At 38.5% G+C, this 23,197-nt stretch overlaps 1 protein-coding gene across 2 annotated transcripts in view; it reads left to right on the forward strand.

Annotated features, from left to right (window-relative positions):
- GRID2 (glutamate ionotropic receptor delta type subunit 2) overlaps positions 1 to 23,197 on the forward strand; it is an 807,057-nt gene that overhangs the window by 709,985 nt on the left and 73,875 nt on the right. For both annotated transcript variants that reach the window (XM_066996365.1, XM_066996366.1), the window contains one exon: positions 16,703 to 16,869. In XM_066996365.1, the coding sequence (XP_066852466.1) occupies positions 16,703 to 16,869 (167 nt within the window). The remainder of the gene's footprint in view (positions 1 to 16,702; positions 16,870 to 23,197) is intronic.

Below are 23,197 nucleotides of genomic sequence, written 5' to 3' on the forward strand. Positions count from 1 at the left end.
GAATTCCCGCTTCGCTTTGTTCCCTCCCTCTCACTTTTTCTTTTTTCTTTTTTCAGCTTTTTGATCCTCCATCCTTTTTGTTTGGATCCCAGCTCCTCCAACTTTTTCCCAGCTCTCTGAGCCTTTCTTCTTTCCCCACCTCACCTCTCTGTACGCAGTCATACATCTCTTTTGCTATCTCCATCCGCTTACACTGTCTCACTGTTTATCTCTACAATGAATTCTGAGACTTTCAATTCTCCATCAGACAAAGCTTTCCAAAACCCTGGCTGTCACTTTGAAGCCAGCTGCAGGCTCACAGTATGGTGGGCTGCACTGGGGACATATCACGCACAGATCAGGGGAAATGCAGGCTCTGACTAATGATCAATAGATGGAGACAGGAGAGCACACTCTTGCTTCAGGCACGGAACTTGGTAATGTATTCGCTTTCTCACTTAAATGTTTCCAGCTATCATTTTTATGTATTAACATATTCTAATAATACGCAACTACATTTTGATGTATTAACAAATGCAAATGATGGGATTGAGTGTAAGGTTGTTTAAAGGATATATGCAACTGAAAAAAAGCCATGAATAGAAGTAATGAGAACAGAATATATAAAAAGTGCTATATATTCCAGCTTTAAAGCATATCTGGGTCTGTGAAGCTGCAAGACTAAAATGGTGAGAGAAATATAAGAGGTAACAAAGATCTTAATTCGTATTTGTGGAGCTGCTGTAGCATTTGTTTATAAAAAAAGCTTGACTTAACAGATTTATATAATTTTTGTAAAATAACTTGTTACTACCACCACCCCCAAAAAAATCTATTCCATAGACCAGCAAATAAATGCACTGCAGAAGGTACATTCATAGCAAGTTTCCGCTTTAAGCCATTCAATAGTCCCTCATGAAATCGTTCAGAATTTTTCAATTCTAATAGTCTTATAGATGTAATAGAAAAGCTAAAGAGGAGAGCTCAGGGAGTACCTGGAGCTCCTCTGACAGCAAATTTTAGACTAACACCCTTAAATAAGTCAATACCTTAATAAACAGATTGGTAGGCCATGAAATGCTAGTGAAATAATAAGGACAGTAAGGAAAATTAAATTTGAAACTAAAAAGCAGCAACAGAATACTTAATAAAATCAACCTAGGTCTCTAACGTGTATAAGAATCAAATATCTAAGTATCAGAAAATTTAGTTAAATCAGATTGCCCTTAAGATCACCTTAGTCTCAAAACAGGAGGAAGGAAGAACTCCAGTGTGGTTTAAGATAACATCTAGAAAAATAAAGCGCTGAAAAATCTAATTTTTCAAGTATAAAAGAGGAACCCAAAATTCTTTGTGTTTCTCCAAATGATGTACCCATGTTGAAAACTGCAGGTTTATGCTCCTAAATACCTGTGTGCATTTAAATGCAAGTACAGGTTGTAGAGTCAGAGAGGTCTCTAAGGACCAATCTTAAAACATCTGGTCTGGAAGGCTAGAAAACTGTGCAGACTTTGCTGCTGGCTGCTTTTTGATGTAGTCCTCAGTCATCAGATTAGAGATAGTGGGAAATTTTCTGGTAAAACTCCATTTTGTTGGAATTTGTCCATCTATTGAGGAAAAAAAAAAATGGTTGTGTTGTGCTTAAGTGGGGAGTGTGGGGAAAGAGGAAATTTCAGATCTCGTGGTTCAGACTGAGTGGATGTTGCACAAGAATATTGGTGGCCTACAAAGCAGAGTGCCAAATACAATTAGCTTCTGTGTGCTTAAATCGTACTTGTGCAGATAAAATTTGGAGTTTGGGATGTAAGGGGTTGTTTCTTTAATGGACAACTGCAGTAAGCATAAAGTCTCCAGTGGTGAGGCTGTCAGGCTGCACTAAAAGTCTGGGGCTGGGATGTGATCAGCAGCTCCTGCACGTTTGTTGCTCTCTAGCCTTATTCCATATGCCTCCTTTAGAGCGATACGAAATGCAAACCCACCACTTCAATGCCCAGTAAATATTTCAGGGGGTTTCAAATCCCATCCAGCAGAGCCAGAAGTTTCGCGCAGTTTTCTTCCTAACATCTGTGCAGGTTTCTGAAAATGTTTTGAAGAAAACTGGGACACTCTGTGTGCTCTGTGGCTGTGCATATTGGCTGTGGATGGGGCTGGGAGTAGCCCAGAAGGGTATTACGGGGCTGCCTATCAAGCCATCATCTCTCTGAACTGCTTTGGGGGGTGTGCAGAGGAGCTCTTATCGAATCAACAGCATTTCCAGTTCCTGCAGGTTGTGCATGGCTATGGTTTTTCTGTAACATATAGTATGATGCCTCCCGCTAATGTCTCTTTCTGACCTGATTCAAGTAACTAAGGAGACATTTTCTGAGTGCTTTTCTTGGAACTAAATCTACATGGAGTGAACTTTCCAGCCAGCAAGTTAAAAATTTAGAAGTAACAGCATGGCATTGAGGAAAGTATGCTAGGTAGGTAAGCTGGCTTTCTTAAAGTGTGTCAACTGAGAGCAAAGCTAAATTTTTCTGTTAAATAAGCAGAATCTTTCCTTGGGCTAAAGAGTAATGATAATTGTTGTTTCCACCATTTTTACCATTTTATTCTCTTCAGTCAAATTGCCAGCAAGCAGTTTATGTCTCTCTGTATTTGAATTAGGCAGCAGTTGTCCAGTCTGAAAATGTGGCTGCAATAAATCAGCATCTTTTTAATAGCCAAGATATGGGAGGAGAGGATTAAAGTGCCATGTGGAGTGTTTTAAGAAGCATTTTATCCAGGCTGTAATCACATTTCATTCTTCTATCAGTTTGCATAAAATGCCCGATCTAGATAGACAGCACAGCTCCCTCGCTGGGATTGCAATGGCAGGAGAGAGCTGTTTACCATTCCTGGCTCTAAAGCTTTCCTGCTGCATGGGACTTGATTGGTGTTTGTGGCTGTTTTTTGCAGAATTGCTAGTTAATCAAATAAAACAGACCCCATTCCCTGCTGAATATAACACAAGGAAGGGGATAAATAACGGAATGCATCAAGATGGCTGGAAAATACAATGCGTCTGTAATAAAAAAACAGTAGATAAGCAGCTGGTATTATACAAGTCTGTAAGTACCAAGGGGTTCTGGTCATAACATAAATCACAGAGCAGAAGCTTTCTTTGTTTTATCACTCTGACCTCAAGATGGGATTTCCCTGTAATACATTTCTAGCAAGAATTCTCAACCTGTGAGTAAAGAAATCTAGGATGCGTCACCTTCCCAAGTCTTGTGCTACAGTCAGTGATACAAATTCCCAAGAAAACTCAAAATCTCTCATCAATTATCAATCTTCCACCAGTGCTAGCTGCAGTTCCTGGGTATTCCTTTGAATAGGAGATGGATGGCTGGATCATCTTTCTTGTGCTTGATCCAAGGTACTGCAGCATGCTTTGGTCCAAACCAGTCTGAATTTGTGACCTCTTGCAAGACACTGAAAAATATAATCTGTGTCTTGCAGCATGGGGAAGGAGTGTGGGCTAGCTTCCTACACTGCAGGTGGACAGAAGATGACATCCAAATCTGAAAGCCTCTGAATTTTGTTGCATGCATGCCAGGAGTCCTGAGCATCATTGTGGTTTATGTGGTGTTTCAAGTATGCACTGGGGAGACACTGGTACCCCATCACCATTCTGAACTGAACATTGGTATGAAAAAACACCAGTCTGTTCATCCCTGATAGAGGAGATGCACACAAATAGTGCTTGTTCAAAAGCAGAATTTGGAATGAAAAAAAGTAGGTGCTTATAAGCCACAGTATTTTAACAACCAAAATTTTGGCTTCAAATGCTACAATTTTGCCCAAGTGCTGTCTTTACATGCAAATTGTTATATGAATCTCTCCTTGAGTCCCTAATGTTGCTAAGGAACATGTCTAAATGTTGCAATTCACAGCATAGCCTGGAAAAAACACACAATAATGTCGGTACACATTGGACAGGTATGAGCAATAAAGGTGGGAATGCAAGGAAATGTGAGCATCAGTTAATGAACGTCTGCAAAATGCTCTCAGTCCTTCAGATGATTCTGTTATTAAACTGAATGTCTTGGCTTATGCTATAGTTGTGCTGGAAGCTAAATGAAGGAGATGGTTTTCTTTAAACAGCATGTTATTCTTGATTAGCTTGAATATTAAATCATTTTGGATTTAACAAAGTGAGCAGCAGATGGAACACAACAGAGAACAGGAAAACAAAAAAAATAGAACATGATATGAGATCACGGAAGGGAATCAAAGTACACATACACAAAAGTAAATCAGAAGAGCTCATACCAAAATTCTGGCTAAAATAATATATAACATATGTTTCGGAATGACAAAAGTTGTGGAAAATATTCAAGGTATTCTTTTGTCTTTCCAAAGATGCCAATAATCATCTTGATTTTGAGAACTGTACTTCTAAATATGCCCTCTCATTCATTGGTGTAGAGTCTCCCCACATTATCAGCTGTGATTGTGTTTTTGCAAAATCAACAAGAAGTTTAATGGAAGGGAGTAGGTAAAACACAACTCTGTATTTACACCCACTGATTCGGAAGCTGACTTGACTGTTCCAGACCTCATGAACCAAGCCATGAAAGGGAAATCTCATAAGAGCAAGAGTTACGTTAGTATTTTGGTACATAACATCCAGATCCATTCCTAGCTGAATGGAGACAAATTACATCCAAAACCAGAGAAACTGGCAGAAGGTTTGCTTTGAACTCCATTCTAGGACTCCTAGGCCTGATGAGTTTCTTCTGTTCCGGTAGGGTTTTGCATACATTTTGACAGACACTACATCAAATTGTGTTGTCTCCTTTCACAAGTTATTTTGCACACATTCTGTACCACTTTCAGCACATTTTAGTTATTACTACTCAATAAAATTTTTAAGCTATGAGGTGTTTCTAACGTGCCGTGACAAGTTTTATGTACATTATGTGATTGTGGTTTTGATTTAATCTGCATCATATTATAGTCATTCTGTAGCTTTTTTTTTTAATTTTTATTATGCTCTTGCTGTATTTTATTTTTTTACAGGTCCATGTTTTATCTCTCGGTTCATTCAGCTAGAATATTGCTAGGCCTAGCTCTGCTAAGCTTGCGTACCTCATGTAGATGCAGAGTAAATCCATTGAACAATTATTTATCCAGTAGCTGCCAAATGTAGGTGCTGTACTGGGCCTTAGATTCCCATTGAACCTGCATTATTGGTCTCTGAATATTTTGAAACATGACAGAATATAAATAACTAAAAGGAAATCAGAAGAGACTAGAGAAAATATTACTTTGTTTTTATCTTCTTCAGCTACCCTGAAATGTGCTTTTCATCGATATGTCATACATAAGACTAGAGAGGATATTTTTTCCTGGCATCATATTTCCTATGCTTTGTTATATACATCTTGTGATACTTGTCTTCCAAAACTTAACATGAATGAGACAGCAACAAAGATGCTACATTGGATTTGATGCAGATGTCCATCAGTAGGATTTATGCTTTCCATTTGTGTCTGAAGGGATCACATTTTCAGAACAACAACCCACATGTGCACAGTTGTGCTGCATATGATGTTGATATAACTGAACAGAGAAAGGAGAGATTCTGTGCACAAGCGCTGTGCAGCTGTTTGTCTGGGCACGTGTGCAGACCATGCTGTTCCCACAAATGCAGTGGTTGTGCATACGCACGCAGTAACAAAGCTGCTTTTCCTGAACACTTGGTCAAGCATTTAGCACCGATTTGTGAGAAGCTGTGTAGCATCCTCTAATATTTTCCTAAGCAAGTGAAGAATAAAATTCATTGTCTTCCATTTAGAAATCCATACCAACTGAAAGAAGGAGGAGCATTACAGTGCAATAGACCTGGGCAAGTCAATAGAATAGACCTGGGCAAGTCAATTTCTTTTTTTTGTTGATTTTTTGTTTTTTTTTTTTTGTTTTGGTAGCCATATAGAGCCTTTTTTTCACCCTCACCTCTGGGCTGGCATCTCACATGTTCCAGACACAGTGAAATACCATAGCTTCTCTCTGATTCTTCCAAAGCCAGAGAAAAAGCTCAGTTCTTCAATGCAATGAGTATATATGTGTTCGGTGTACCATCTCCCTCATAGCATAGTTCTGTGAAATAGAAATTATTTTTGAGTTGGGTTATGATATAAGAGTGATTAACAATTAACTATCAGTTTAGATATTCATTCTTCTTATAGTCAAGGTCCAATTTCTTTTTCAGTAAAATTAATAAGACAGTGAATAAATAAGATTACATCTCCTAACAAGGCAGTGGCGTTTTTCAAGCAGTCCCCGCACAGATGGTAGATGATATCTGCTGCACATTGGATGAAACACTAGTATGTCAAATTGATGATTTTATGATGCTATTGCTTGTATTTTTCATTTTCCTTCCCTGTTGTTTAGTGTTAACTAATGAAATGATTTCATGCACTCAAGGAAGATACGTACTGGTGCACATGATTAGCTGGGCACTTAAGCTGTCCGCACTGTGTGCACAAAAACCTGATTTGCAAGTACTGCGTGTACCAAAGAAAATCTCAGCTGATGATCCTAATTCTAGGTCAAATGCTACTTCATTTTAAGAAGGCAAATCAGCTGATTGCATTGTATCATAGCAATTAAAATTGAAAAATATGTGTGCCATCGCTTTTTCCATTTCCTGAATATTTTAACTCATTGATTAAAGATGCGTTGGTATTTTTATTTATGTGGTAGGAACAAGTATTTGAATATAACCCAATGGTATTATATTTTTCAAAAGTACACCAGTGACACACGGTATACACATCAAACTCATATTAAGAAAACAAGTAAGACTGGCTGACTAATTGCATAATTTTTACTAAACAATTCTTCTTGTTTATGATCTGATGAGATTTCAGAGCAGATTGTGTCCAAGTCTGAATCTTGGGGACTCAAGCACAACATAAGGAGACAAAAGTTGCCGTGATGACCAGACCTATGAAATTTAGAGTGAAACAGGAAATACAATTGCTTATTGTATTAATGATTCTATTTATATAGATGCCTGCAAATATATATCAAGTAAACCAGAGTTGTCATTATGGATTTATCCACTGGAGTATTACAGTAACTCAAACAGTATGAGGAAGAAGATATTTTTACAAAACATTATTGTTTATTTTTCTCTTTAAAAGCTCTAAAATTACCAAGATGCCCTAGTAGAATATTTTGTATTGAAGTATTAAGTTTTGATCCAGATATTTTCCATTTTTAATTGTTAGTCAATTGTAGAGAAAAGTAAGTCAGGTTGAAATCAATAAAATATATTCCATCAGGGAAGGGAAAGGAAGGGAAGGGAAAAAATCATAAAAGAGATACCTGTTTTGTGTCCAGTTCCATTTAACATTTTCGTCAAGGCTCTGTGTTTAACTTACACCTCTAAGTTTGCATCAAGTGTACTGCCCAAGAATTGCTGTTTCAGGAGAGTGGAGGGATCAGAAATCTTTCATGAAAAATATCAGTCCCGATTGAGTCCTCCAGCACAATACAGAATTGAGTGATTGTTTTAATTTTTTTATTTTTATTTTTTTAAGATCTGTTAATGGTAAACTCTTTTCTGGCATCTCTCCTATCCCATGGGGGCAGGTCAGGATGAATCAGAGACAAATATCATGGGAATCCATGTCTTGTACTTCATTCATCCTTTACAAGGTGTGCAAAATGAATGCTATAGCCATGGATAAGAGGAAATTACTGCACCAGTTATAGCCAGAGGTGAACTAAGTTGTGTACACTTTAAGGCAAAGGCTGTAAGCATTTTCATAGAATCATAGAATAACTGAGTTGGAAGGGACCCACAAGGATCATTGAGTCCAACTCCTGGGTCCCCAGAGGACCACCCCCCAAAAAAATAAATAAAATCAAATCATGTGTCTGAGAGCATTGTCCAAATGCTTCTTGAATTCTGTCAGGCTCAGTGCTGTGACCACTACGTACACAGGGAATGCTGTCTCTATTTTTTACCCTGGCACCCTGTTCCCTCTAACAGCTTGCTGCAGGGCAGGCAACTGCAGAGAGGAGCTAGCTTTTAAGATAACTACAGGGACCATGCATCACAATTTGTTGGGTCTTGTCATCTTCTCAGTTGTCCCCATAGTAAGAGCAAGCAGGCAGTCTGACGAGTAAAAAGATGACAGTGCACGGGTGTTCATCTTTCTGCAGCTCCTACTGTTTTCCATAGGTTCTAATAGTAAAATGCAAAAGAAATGGAAAATCTTAGCTCAGATCTGTAACATTTTCTTTTCCTGTGTGTTTAGAGTTCAGTATATTAAAATCCATTCAGGAGGGGGCCACTAAAGAGCTGACAAGCTGGTGACAGGGGGCAGTGTGGTGGCATTAGGAAACCACATGCTGAAGGAATAACAACAACACACTGACCCAGGGACGGGGCAACATTTTTTTGTGCAGCATCCATCATCTTCTAGGCTGCATGGACAGAAGGGACTGCCCTGCCTGCAGGAGACCTGTTTGGGCTTAAAATGTTTGCTTTGACTGGAAACACCGTAGGGCAGAAACTTCTCTGTGACACTGCTCAGTGCAGGACCCTAAGTTTACAGCCAGCTGAAAAAAACACTTAAAGATGCCCAGTGGTGGCCCTTACTGAACTCTCAGGACGATGGAAATAGCAGGTATTGACAGGAAGTAGAAATGTTGAGGGCTTGCGACACATCTCAGTATCTGTTAATTCTACAGGGATGGGAAATCACAGGCTGCTGCTTTAGGCAGCCACGTGAACCACTGTGCTTAAGGGGAAGAGTTACTGAAGAAGAAGAACGATGGCTTCATGGAGGTTTTCCAGGGGAAGAAGTGGCTTTCAAGCCCACAAGTCTACATGAAAACACAATAATGTGGAAGCACTGAGCTGAGTGGTCCAAGCCTGTTCCTTTCTATTCCTACCAAAATACAGGGAAACATGTTAAACTGTTGTGCAATGAAATATCAAAGGGGGAAAAGAAAAGGAATGCTGTGAAGCATTTCTTTTGGAGCTTCAAAAGATTGTGTTGAGATTTGCAGTGCCCAACTGGCTCCATCCAAATTTAGGCAGGCAATCCCTATCAAAGACAGAAGTATAAAATGGTTCAAAAAAAGAAGATAGGTAACAAATTCTTTTGCATGAGTTGTGGAACGTCCTAAACCCTAATACCACTCTGGAAGTGGCCAGAACTCTTGTACAAATAATATATATTTCTTTTTTTTTTTTTTAAATAAAGTTAGTTTAAAATATGTTTCTAAATTGAAAAATACAAACTTTTTTTTCAAATAAGAATTTACTGGAGGATTGTTTAGTAAAATAGGTGTTTTTGCAAAGAATTATGTTGTGGTTAAGGTACTTTTTGAGATGAAGAATGGTGTTGATTAATAATTTCTTGACTTTTGATGACTTTTTACCTCTCAGTTGGTATTCAAAAGGTATTTATTTGAATAAGAAATGCTGTCTACATTACAGTAGAATTACAGTGATATTGGCTCTGCTTCTATTCTAAAGAGTGGTGTACCCAAGTTTGGGACAATAAGGAGCCTCCAGGTAGCATCATGCTGGATTGATTTAATTCAGATAGAGATGCTGCTTTTCTAAACTCAACTGCATTTATCTTCTTCCTGCTACTCTAATCCACAGAATTTTACTTTTTCACCCAGATGAAAAGGACTGATCTGTGTATGCTCCCACATTTAAATGTAATTTCATTGTAGATTAGCTGACCCAAAAACGTAAGGATATCAAAACAGGAAGTCTTTGGTTATATACATGCAAGTATATCAAAAAGGGAAAACATTTGATTTAAGTTTGTCTTATTAATGGGACTGCCGCTTGGCTACCACAGATCTAAGTCTTTGAGGAACCTGAAATGCTTTCATGTCATTTCTGCATATGAATTTTGCTGGCGATACGCTTAAAATAGCCTCCAGTAGTATCTGCAGCATTAAATTGTCATAAAATAAAGGAGAAGTTGGTATGAAAAAAAATAATTTCCTTACCTTTCAAAGGTCTGCTTTGCTGGTTCTTTATTTTCTCTGTGTTTTGTTTTTTTTTTTCTCCTGTTTCCCTCCCATCTGAAATTAACAGTAGCTGTAATGAATCTGTGGTTCAGCTGCATGACAGCAAGCAGAGTGATCCACTGCCTTTTTAGTGCTTTGCTGAGATTACCTGGAGAAGTGGCTGACTCTGTTCTCCGACCGCATTCAGAAATTGGACCTTTGGCCTCCGCTCTATTTTGCTCTGGTTATTATCTTTCAAGATGCATTTAATTGCAATGGCAAAATATGAATGCATTGAGCACAGGAAAACCAGTCTAAGACAAAGGCCCTCTCACATTACAGTGCTCTCAGGCCTCAGTAATTCTTCTAATTCCAGACGAATTACTCTAGGTCTGCCCACTGTAACAAAAGTACACGTGATGATGAGGCTCTTCTCAAGAAGTTGGTGGCAGGTTGCATAAAATAAATGAATGCTTTTCCTGATGAAGTTTTATCTGGAGAAAATAGACATGCCATTGAAGCTGATATGCCAGTGTAATGAAAGATAAACTTCATACAGAAGAGGAGATGAGGTTGGGATTTCTAACCTCTTCTTTCTTTCCCTTAGCTCCCCAAGGTTTCATTTCCTGCTGCTGTTCACTCTTGGCCACTAAGCTCAATAACGCTTTTAGAAATGATTCTGCACTTTTCTGTTTGATTAAATACAGAGAATAAGTTTCGGTATTTGTCAAACAGTGACTCTTGAATTTAAATAGCTTTCTATGGACACTGCAAAATGACATCCTGAAGATGTTTTTATTATTGTTGTTGTTATTATTGCTGTTATTATTATTATTATTTAATTAGATGCTTGCCTTGATGACTAAATAGAGTTTTATGTGCATAGGAAATTTTATTCTGTGCTCTAATACCACCATGGGGCTACAAATCCCAACCTGTACTGCAGGGAGCTAACAGATTCGTTTTATTCTTCTCTGACTGCATGACTGCATTACACTCAAGTTGGGTAGGTCAGCCACTGATGCCATCCTAAGGGGGAGTATGTGGCAAGAAGCTGCAACATTGTAGTTAAAAACTATAATAATTTGGAAAGAATGCTAAATAAGTGGGTTTGGTTTTGCTCTACAAAACTGAAATGTGAGATTTTATTTCACAGGTATCCAAACAGAGATAATCCAGAAATTGTTCCCTTTGTGAACCAAGACCAAGGTATGAAATCTTTGTTCCTGAAGGAAAATAAAATAACAAACTGGAATTTCTCTGAAGGCAGAAGATCTGACTTCTGCTTCAGCCTGATAAACAGCAACTTCATTTTGCTGGAGGATTATGGAGATCAATGTGTCTCCAGTCCCTCCGCAAAAAAAAAAAAAAAAAAAAAAAAAAAAAGATTTAGTTGCAGATGCCATCTAGCTATTTGGCAACATCTGGTAACACAAAAATCCTGATTTAAGTTTCCACCATAAATTTTATCTCTGCCTTTTCCCATTTCAGAGCACAATATCCACATTATGTATATTAGCTCTCACTTACATATTTGCAAATTTTCTTTTGCTTTTGTTCCCTTTTTTCTTTCCTCATATAATAAGAGCCTTCAAAAGGCTGCTGTGCAGAATGAAGCACAGCCCTCTACAGTCTGCAGCTGCTGCTTACATACCAAAAATGCAAAAATTGTTAGAAAACTTAGTATTTATATATGCCAAAGTCTCAGGTTCACAGTGATAGGCATAGGACTAGCAGCATCTGATGGTGTTTTTCCCATGTAGTCAGTGTAGTGGAATGGTCAACAGAGGAGTACGTGTAACGAGTGCCACTGAATGTACCACATGAAGCAGGTGATGAATCAGTGTCCTTGATTGCTTTTAGGTCAGAGCTGGAGCTACTGCTGCTGTATGCAGGGGAAGGGTCTGTTTCTGTCCATGTGTTCTTGGCTAAAAGACAGCTGACAACTTTGTAGGCAGAGAATGGTTCGCAGTGGTGTGAGGGGAAGGATGGTGCCTGCCTCGGGATGGAGATGCACAGGGAAAGCATCACCACCATGTGGGAATAGGATACTCAGAAAATGGGCCCAGTCAGCATTGTCTTACCACTTTCAGATTTTCTCTCAGAAAATTCATATAATTGGAATCAGATGAATCTTGAACTTAAGATTTCCCCAGCCTTAAATGCTGTTTTGTTCTCTTTTTATAGTAGGTAACACAATTACGTATAATTAAATATTTAAAAGAGGTGTATAGGAAAAATAAATACCATTTCTGTTTATCCTGCTCCTTATTTTATATTTTTCCTTCATGAGGATCCCTTATATTTCTTTTAAAGAGGAATATGAAATATAGAAAAGATGTTGTCCAAGAATTCAAGTCTGAAAAATTGTAGTAGTTGTTTGCTGTTTACTTACAATTATTTTTCCTGAAATTTATAATTTTTTAGACTCGGAAATGTATTTATAGAATGCTGGTACACAAATCCATTATTCATCCTACTCTTCATGAATGGGTTAGCTGTGAGAAGAAATACTATTCACATCAGTGTTGGCATAAAATATGTGCATATACAACAGTGTAATGGCTTTAAATGCTTTCCTAGTATAATTCAACTGGTTCTTGGTGGAGTCATCGAGGATAAATTTCCACTAATATCTACAGGCCAGGGCTTCAGCAAATAAAAAACGAGTAAATGTGCAGTGATAGAAAACAGAAATAGAATAGCCTTAGAGAAATAGTTTTACCATCTATGTGCTGATGGCCCCTATTCTTTATAACAACTCTCTTTACAGTAACTCCTTTGAAATTGTTCACAAAACCATAAAGTGAAGTCAAGTATTTTTGCCTGGTACCATCCGTACCTCCTGGTTTCACTTAATGACCAGCATAGCTCATGAGTTCAAAATACCCTTATGAACAACTAAGAGATTTAATTTTCCTCTGCTTTTGTTTTTATGGCAATAGTCATCAGATACTCCAAAACCTTTTTAGCCTCTGCTGTGCTGACAGGCAGGATGCTGCGGGGGATATACTGCTGGAAAGCTCAGTTCTCCGTGTCCTGGCAGGCTGCAAGGCAGGGGTGGCTGCTGAATGGTAACATGCTGCCCCTGTACAAATGCCTCCCCAGCCATCCTGTGCTGGATAAACTGCATTCAGGTTTGCCACCATCCTGAAATGTTATTATCTCAAATCAAAATGTCAACATAATGGTGTGGAAACTGAGAATGGGAGATGGAGATCTGCCACCAGTTACAAAAAGCCATTTCTTTATTGCTTTTGTCTAGCCCCTATAATTGACTGACCATAAGCTCTTTAACTGTTTCTGATAATGCAGAGCTGGAATTCTTGTTATTCATTTTGAGGTCCAAAGTGGAAGTCTTGAGCATTGCTATTGGAAAGCTAAAAAATATGTGCTTCTCATAGAAAGCAGGAGGGAGTGAGGGGCATACGTTTTTAACTGACTTTTTGTTCTGAAATTCTGTTCTCCCTCCTCCCTGAGCATCATCCCCTTTTTCAGTCTATAACTACCTACTCTCTGTAGGTGCAAATCTATACAACATCAGCAGTGTTCAACATGCGCTGTACACCAGCAAAATTTTATTCTTAGATCTTTGGTTTGATTTTTGGATGGTCCTGCATGTAGCCAGGAGTTAGACTCAATGGTCCTTGTAGGTCCCTTCAAAGTCAGGGTATTCTATGATTCTATGATTTTTAGGCTAAAAAACAGGCTGAAGCAGTGTGGAAGATCCATGGACAGGTGGTTGATGCTGTGAACCTCAGAAGACGTATATGCTAAAGATTCCTCTTGAGCTGCTAGACCACCCTGGTTGTCTCTTAGCAAGACATGACTTTTTTTTCCTCATATGAAAATTATGAATTGGAGATAGTTCAAAAGTAGTATTACTGCTAATGGGAGGGCTGAAATGATCGATTTGCAAGAAAAAATTAAAGAAAGCTCTATTAGCTATATCCAGCTTTACTAGGTAATGGAAAAGCTGATCAATAATTAAAAGATGTCATCACCAAAATTTAGAGTATTTAGAACTGCACAAGGAAAAATAACTCAGAGAGTATGAGTGACGAAACATTATTTGAAAAAAAAAAAGTAAAAATAAATATGGTGAATATCATTAAAACTTGTTAGACTGAGGAGTAGTTCAATAAAGGAAATGATTACATGCCTGGCTGTTGCAACTTACGTTTGCTGTATGGATTTGAATTCCATAGATTTGTAAATGAAAGTGGCAAAAATTCTTAAAAAAATGTATTTTGCTGCATGGAGCAATCATGTTGAAGGTAGACGGTTGGGATGATTCCATCCGGCTCTTCAATCTCTCTTGCCTCATGTGCTTTAACCAAGACTCACTGTGATCTTACCAGTGAGAAGTAATATCTTTATGTTACCCTGAACTGTGATATTATCAGGTCTCCTCTAAGGATATTATATATAACACTTCATCACAGATATTATTGACAGTAAGCAGTTTTAACACTTTCGTATATTCCCACTGAGTTGTTTTACAGCAAGGCAGCCAAATCAAGAGAATTCTTCCTGACCAGCTGAGCAGCTGATAAGTCTTTTTACAAGCACGTATGTGAATTCAGTGTCATAGGATGTTAAAAGGGTGAGGTATGACAAAAGCAGGTGTCAAAACATACCCCTCTGCTCCTGTCATCACCTCAAAGGTTATTTACCTATATGTAAAACTGCTCATCTCTTTAAACCGTACTTTTTCTTAATTCTTCTGTGTGGAAAGTCCATCTGATCCTTTTCATAATTTATTTCCCCACTTCTGATCTTCTGCTCTTGCCTCCTATTTCCCTCCCTTACTGCCTGCACACCATGATCCTTTCAGACTGAGTCATTATCCTTTCGAATGCTCCCCGAAAGCACTTTTTTCTCACTCATGCTCTCTATTTCTTAGCCAAGTGGTGCCTTTAGGAAGATCGGAGTAAGTGCACTGGCACAAAATGAAGCTAGTAAGCACTCTGTGAGTTGTGGTGCCTTTAGGATAAGCATACAAGTTGTATTGTTTATTAACAATGAGCTTACTTGTATCCTTTATGCCCTGGCCATTTAGATAGACCTAAACCTCCAGTGAGAGACAAAAGAGCATTCTTAACCATTTTCAGAGCCTGAACATCAAAACAAACCCAGTCCTGCATTAATATGTGTATGTATTTTGAAAACTTTTTTTTTTTATCCTGCCAATCACTCAGAGTCCACAGATAATACTGCTCCGACATCTACACGAATCCTCCTGCTACCATGTCTACAAATGCAAATAGGAAGTATTCCCTTCCCAGGCCTGCAGTGTCTAATTCAGATTGATTATGCATGAAAAGGAATGTGTCCCAAATGCAATAGTTCCTTGTGCACTGCATCTTGTGAGCAAGCAGCCGGTGTGACTTGCTTCAGTAACTTTTATGTGTAAACAGTCTTTAAAAACATAATCTACATTGTCAAAGACTAATCTAGATGATGTACTGACATTGCTTATCTTGATATGCTGACTGGGTTTTGAATTCTCTTTGGATTGCCTGGCCCCAGATGGCCTTTTTGTGTGCTGTTTACTTTTCACTTAGCTGTCACATATTTATTCCCATTAGATGTACAAAGTCAATGGGTTGAGCCTGGTTTTACAGCATAGCTGGCTAATATGGCATAGGGAAAACTCTGAGTGAAGCCAAGCAGAGAGTCAAAAAAAAAAACAAAGTGATTCTTCAGGTCTAACACAGAGACCAACAAAGCAGGAAACTGGTAAATGTTCTGGTACAACATATAGAGAGGTTTGTGGGGTTTTTTTGTTTTGTTTTGTTTTTTTTTTTAGAGAAACGTGTCTAGACTGGAAAGTGAAAATTCACTGAAATAGAAGAGGATTTATTTAGATCACATTTCTGTTTTTAAAAGCTTTTTTCTGAATACATTTTAAAATATTGTGCACGTTCTATATATTTAAACTAAGAAAAAAAAATCTAGATTTGTTTCAAATGTAATGGATGGTAAAATATTACTTCAGAAGCCTATAGAGATAATGAGTTGTTTTGGATTTATCTTAATCAAGCAGAATGACTTACATGCTCTTGCTGTACAAAAGTCTGTGAAGATATATAAAATCCTTCATGTTGACTCTAGCTGAGAGAAACACTCTCTCTCTAAAAAAAGAAAAAAACTAGTTGGTGTGATCTTATCCACAATCATTCACAAAGTCCAAAAGACAAATGGGTGCTCCTGCCATCTGTGGGAACGTGAAGCATGACTGACGAGTGCACCGTCTTGAACTGCGCTCTTCAGTCTGGATATCCATACATACCCTCCCGCACTTCTCCCAGTGTGAATACCTGTCTTCCTACTGAATGGTTGCTTTAATGGTTCAAAGAAAAAGCTCGGTGGAAGATTAGGGGTGAAATTTAACACTGATGGAGGGAGCTTGATGTTTCCTCTCGTTCCCTGAGCAGGGAAAGTAAATGTTTCTTGCATGGGACTGTTTCAGTGGTGGCATGTTGTTCACAGAGCACCTTTCTTCCATTTCTGCTGAGCTGCTCAACCAGAGCACCACGTTGTAACAGTCATGGTGCGTGTTTGGTTTTGACAGCTCTTGGGCACCCAAACTTCATTTTCTTCAAAGAACAGATTGTGCTGAGACTGCCACCTTTTTGAGGTGCACTGACCTCCTTTTGGACCAAACAGTCCATCATCTAAGCTCTTGTTCTGTTTACTGCAGGTGAAATATGGGAACTATGCCTTTGTATGGGATGCAGCGGTACTGGAATATGTGGCCATCAATGATGGAGACTGCTCTTTTTACACGGTCGGGAACACTGTTGCGGACAGAGGATATGGAATTGCACTGCAGCATGGCAGCCCTTATCGAGATGTTTTCTCACAAAGGTAAGTGCTCGGTGAAAGGAAAAACAGGTCCTAAGAGAAGGTCTCTCTCAGCTCTGGACCCTTCTTTGAAATTAATTTTCTGCTAAGGGAAAACATCTTGTTCTTACAATCCACTTCATGATTTCTTGCATAGGCATTCATTTTCTCAAAGATACAGGGTTGTTCAGTTTTGTAGAAGCTTCTTTAAAAACACTTCTTGTTGCTTTTATTTGGTTTGCTTTTGTTTCTCTTGACGAACAGGAGATAGGAGATAGGCTGAACTTAACAGAAAAATGAGAAAAGAGTTGATGCATTTGTTTTAGATGGACAACATTATTCAACCTTTCCTGTTATAGAAGAGTTCTCTTAAAGAGAAAAGGGTAAACTTGACTGCTGATGGAAAAACTGAAGGGATGAACAAGTATATTTGATGTTTCAGTGAAAAGACCTGTATTAGAACCCAAAAGCATAGATGCGGATCCCAAAACTAATGAATCACTTGGTCTACAAAAATGAGATCTCTGGATGTACCTCTGGCACTAAGTTCCTACTAGAAACTGAAGTGCTAATTTTATGTATTGCGCCTTTGCAACATTCATGCTTCATTCCACTATTGTTTCCTAAATCAAGATGTGTGTGAAATATATATATAAAAAAATACACATACATCTGTGGTCTGACTGTTAGGAGAAGATGTGGGTTAATCTCATGATTCTTTTTCATTCTGAACCTATTCTTTCAACCCAGTTTCTAATTTTTATTTTTTTTTTAACATTAGGATTTTTAGGTTTGCATTAGATTCATGTAGCAAAATTTTACAGTTGCTGTGATGAAATTTTTTAGTGTGGCTGAACCATTGTGTCATACTAATATGCTTCACTCAGGGTCTTGCCTCTGCTTTCAGTCCATAGAATGAGATAGAGAAAAATGTAATTAATGAGTAACAGTATGCAGATTCAGAGAAATCAGTGTCTGAATATCTGCTCACACATACTAAATGAATAAGGAAGGCTTACATTCTTTGAAAATGTTGTATTTTTGGAATGATTCAGCTGAAGTTTTTGCTGACATAGGATCAACGACAAATTTAATTTAAATGAAACATATATTTGCTTTATGTATTACAATTAACATTATAGGCCATTATTTACTAAATGCTTTAATATTCTGGACATGACCAGGCAGTGTCCATTAAAAGTCTCTGGTCGGGTTCTCCGTGCAAAACAAAGGAGCAAAATTTCTTCCTGTAATCTTTCCTAGACATGCTTCCATCTGCTAGAGGTCTCAGGTGTTAGTCAAGGTGTTAAGTTGTCTTCTTCAGAGCATTACCCATTTAAGCTTGAGTACAAATATTTGAAGACGGGGTAATTTCATAGACTGTGTCTTTATTACTAAATATAATGTACCTGCCAGGTGGCATGGCATGGCGAAGAGCTGAGCTTTCCTTGTCTGCCCCACTATCGCTCTGCAAGTCAAGACGGTTGTATCCAAACCACCCCTTAGGAATGGTTTCTGACATCATTTATAAAGTTATTGTAGTTCTCAGTACATCGGGGAGATGGTCACAGCTGGCTCTGGTAAGAGATTATCTTCTGCATCACAGTACTCCACACGTGGAGAGGCTGATCTTCTGATGCCTTTTGCAACTTCTGGATCATTGGTCTGTGCAGGCCTGACATTTCCAAGAACAATTTTATTTCATAACAGAATTTCAGTGTATTATATTTTGAAGGTGTGGGAAAGCAGAAAGAAGCATAAGAATTTGCACATATATAGCTCTTTTTATCTGAGGACCTTCAAAGCACTATTTAAATATTACCATCTCTCAGTGGAAAGTAAATGCCATTTCCATTTAATACTAAGAGAATATATAACATAAGGGGACTTAAATGAATTTCCAAGGTCGGATGTTTTTCCCTGGTGAAATCAGAGATCGTAGGCACTCAGACTTCCTCATTTTCAGTTTCCTGCTATAGTTATCAGAGTTCAGCCGGATGAAGAAAAGGATTATTTGTGAGATCTTTGACCACAGGAGGGTCTGGATAGATATGCAAAACTTAGCACTGCTGAGAAAATAACTTGTTGCATTATCAAGACTGATGGCTGAACAGAGAAATTGGAATTTGCTTTGAGTTATGCTACCTAATGGAGAATTAAGAGATGTATATTCTGCAAATGTCTGTGCTGCCCTTATATTTTTATTTCTGTATTATGAGATCTTACTATATTGCACTTGTAATTATGTCCATAAATACAAATTTACACTTTGAATCTGCAAAGCACAGTATAAGAAACAAACACATGGAAGAGGAATCATGCTTACAAGGTAGTTTACAAGGTGTTTTTTTCCAAAAACTCTTCATTACCATTCCTTATGATTACTTCCATGTGGTTTTCACAAATCATCCTTATTTTTTTTCCTAATGAAAAGGCTGAACAACCTTCAGCTGCTGCAGCCTGCATACTAAATAGAGAGGAAAGTAGATTTCACTGGGTGGGATTAGCAAATGTTCACATGAATATTTCACATTCTTTAATGCAGTAGGGAACTGGATTGAAATATATTGGCATTTCTTGATCTTTCCCAAAATAAATGTATTTATGTGAAAATACAGGGCTTCTCTTTTATGAAATTTCATATAAACCCATAAGCTGCGTAGTGTGAAATCCCTAGGGTGCATCTGTAAAAGGTCTGGCAAGATTACAGGAGGTTTTGGTCTCGGTGCAGGAAGCATGGGCATGAGTTTAAGGCTTTTCATTACTTTTTCTGAACATTCAGGCCATTCCCAAAGAAACAGTAAAAGAGATAGAGAGGTGACTCACCCCTCATTCCCCAGGCTACAGGGTATGAGTTGCAGTCATGATAACACTGTGGTGAGGTTTAGACATTTGGGATTTACAAACATACGCTATGTTTGGGATGTCTGCTATGCTGTTCTATAGGGGATTAACACATGCAAGGCACACAGGCTGCAGTGCCTGGAGCACGGTGCGTAGACAGTGCTGACACTCAGTACACTTGTGTTCATGATTTTACAGGTGTAAAGAAATGCCTCCAACCTTCAGAGAGAGGAGTGAGCGCTGCCATGTATTTGAACTGATGCAGCTGAAACTTAGAATTTTGATTATAAATGCAATCTTGGGAACAGTGAAATACTGGTGAAGGGTGTGGCAAAATTCACATAACAGCTACTATGCACATTTACTGTTAAAAAATTAATTCCAGCCACACTGGAGAATCTGAAACCCTGTTCAGGGTTATTCTCTCCATCCTGAAGGAAATCTAACATTTTGGAGATGAACAAAGTTGTTGACGAGAAGAGTCATGTAATTTAAAGAGCAATATCAATATACCTTAAAAAAAGCCTTTTTTATGGGTACAGTTTATCATAAGGGAAGGGTAGCCAACTGAAAGCACTACAAAGAAACTGATCTTTGAGACTTTTCTTTTTCATATGCAGAAAATCTCTTCTAGGCAAAAATAAATAACTAAACAAATAAATAAAAGACATGAGCAACAGCAAGAGGTCGGACTGCAGAGTGAGGTTGGCATTTTACTGTAATGGATATGGGGAAGTGGCCAGCAGGGGTCCCAGGCAGCTGCTGTGACCACTCTCTGCCTATTGCTGCCTCTGAAAGCAGGTCCTTCAAGTCCATCCAAAAAATGTGTGTCAGTAGCACAAATAATATAGGAAATGCTCTGGGTAACATTTGAATGATGTACTTGTCATAGGATCCTGATGACTTCATTCATGTGTCAGAGATCTTAACAACTGCATCTGGCCATGCCATTAGGCAGCCAGTTGATGTGCTCAGGTAGGTTGCTGTCCCCTTGCCTTTGTCACTAAGGCTTTACCTTCTGAGCACTAGCAGCCTCCATGCAGCATGTCAGTTTTCTATGTCTCTCTATTTTTCTTTCAAAGTAATGACAGGGGCTTTAATAATAGGAACTGCCAAATTTCGTAGGAGATCTTGAAGAGGATGTGTCATTTGATTCACAAGGAACCGTATGCTGACACTAAATTTGACACCTATTAAGTCTTTTCAGCCCTAAACTTTAAAACTTCCACTGTCCCCCAGAAGGCATAAATATAATTGCAAGCTCTTTCAGCGTATTTCACAGGCTGCCCGTGCTGCCTGCAGTGCAGCAGCAATGGCTCGAGCACTGCACCGGTGGCTGGCTTCTGGAGGGGGTCGAGGAGGAGGTGGTGGGGAAGCTCTCTGATCCTGTTCACATCCCCCTTCCTCTGCTGGTGGACTCGCTTGTTCTGCAGCCAGGCAGCGTGCTAGAGGCAGAGGGAAAAGGAACACTAATTTCACACTCATCAGAGGCCAGCTTCTCACTTAAGCAACTCAAAGCTGTCAAAACCAAGTACCACTGAGAAATTAAACCAGAGTCGTGCTGCATTTCTCATATTCCAACACTGTCCATGTGCGCTCTGCCCCAATTACTTCACTTTTAAATAAAAGGAAACAGCAACAATAGGGGGAAAAAAAGGCAAAATGGACCACAGGGCTAAGTAGAATGGGATTCTTGCTCATTGTTCATCAGTTGTATTTCCCTAAACAGCACTCACCATGGCCAAGCACAGGTTCCCAGATGCATAAAGTTGTCTGTGTGCCAAAGAAGAAACAACAGCCACACGCCTCCTGGTACTCATTTGTTAGGGGCTGAGTATGCAATGGCACATTTCATGGAAGGTACAGCCACCATGTAGCTTCTGCAGAAACTTCAGATTTAATTTGGCATAAATCACAAAGGGTGGCAGAGAATTTGTGTTTCATCTAGAGAAGCCAGTCATTTCTTTCTGTCCTGGGGGAAAAAACGAAATGGAGATTTATAATGATTTTCTCATGGCGAGCTTTAAGACACCTCGCTAGCGAAAAGCATTGCATTTTTCAGATGTCCAAAACTCTGGAGTCAAAGAGAAAGCCATCATGTAGAGTTTCAGACTCCCCCTTTAGCAAATCATTAGAGGTATGCTTTAAATAAATGGTATGTGTTTTTTTTCATGTCCTTTTTTATCTCATCAGCAAAACCCTGAGTTTTAGAAAGTTCCTGCCCTGAGTCATAAATATGTGTTCTTCTTGTCTCCTCACTATTAATTCTCTCTCCTCGGGTTTTCATTCTGTCTTGGAGGTCACTGATGTCCAAAGACTACAGCGCAAAGAAAATTACTTCCTTCCCAACTACCTTCATTTCTTTTTCTGAGTCCTTGGGACTATGTACCCCTTTCTTTGAGGAAATTCCTCCCCCCACATATTTTTTCAATGAAAATCTAAGAGAATGTACCTTACTTTCTAATTTATCCTTTGCCAGACATGGGTAAAAGAAGAGTTTTAGTTTACATCCTAACCCTGTAGAGGGCTGGCCATAATGATCTAATTGGATTTTTTGTGATTAAATACAGAGATCGTCTGAAGAATAGTAAGTAGATGCCATTAGTAAGAGCTCAGGTTTGCTTTGCCTCCATTATTTGTTTAGAATTGCAATGCTATTCTGAGCTGCATTTAAAACACTTAGAAAAATACAGCAGAGAAGCTAGTAAAATCACCTACGAACACATCGAGAACTTTTTATTCTACCAGAAAATTAGAAAATTCTGCAAACTGGGAGGATCGTTGGACTTGAAGCAAACTCTGAATTTAAATAGAAATCTTTAATTCTTAGAGCCTGCCCTTAGATCGTGTTACAAGTTCATATAACTGAAATTACATTAAAGGAGAATGTGACAATTAGTTCCAGATTTCAGAGCAATTTGACATGAGGATATAGCATTAATTAATTCAGATATAATCACTGTTAAGAAAAGAGTTAACTTCAGAGTAGCACATAATAACAAGATAGTTTCTCAGATAAGCAGGATGTTAAGTAAAAATCCCTCTACTAACACACCAAAGTAATATTTATCAGTCATAAAAAATAACACATTCTATCCTTATGTTACAACTGTCTACTTTAGATTTGCAGGAGTGAAATCAGGAATTGCATTATGCCCTAGGTCTCAAAACATGTCCACCTTCCTTGTTTCTGACCCAGGTCCTCTGAGATAAACCACAATAGATCTCCATGCCTTGAAAGTCTCAAGTCCATGGTAGATTCATGGTTGGAAGTTGAAAGAGACGGAGACACCTACAGAAACACACTTTAGCAACTTTTTAGTATGCTGTAATATTAACTGATGGGGTGGTTTAAAAGGTTTTGCAGTTGGTCTGAAGTTTATAACATGCACATAATGGAAAATGTATTCACGAAAATATATAGCAGCAACTAGCAGGTTAGTGGGCTTTTAAAATATAATATTAATTGAAGGGGTACATTACAGGATGCAGAAGTAGCAGCACTCTG

The sequence above is a fragment of the Anser cygnoides genome, chromosome 4 (assembly GCF_040182565.1).
Source record: "Anser cygnoides isolate HZ-2024a breed goose chromosome 4, Taihu_goose_T2T_genome, whole genome shotgun sequence".
Classification (NCBI taxonomy): Eukaryota; Metazoa; Chordata; class Aves; order Anseriformes; family Anatidae; genus Anser; species Anser cygnoides.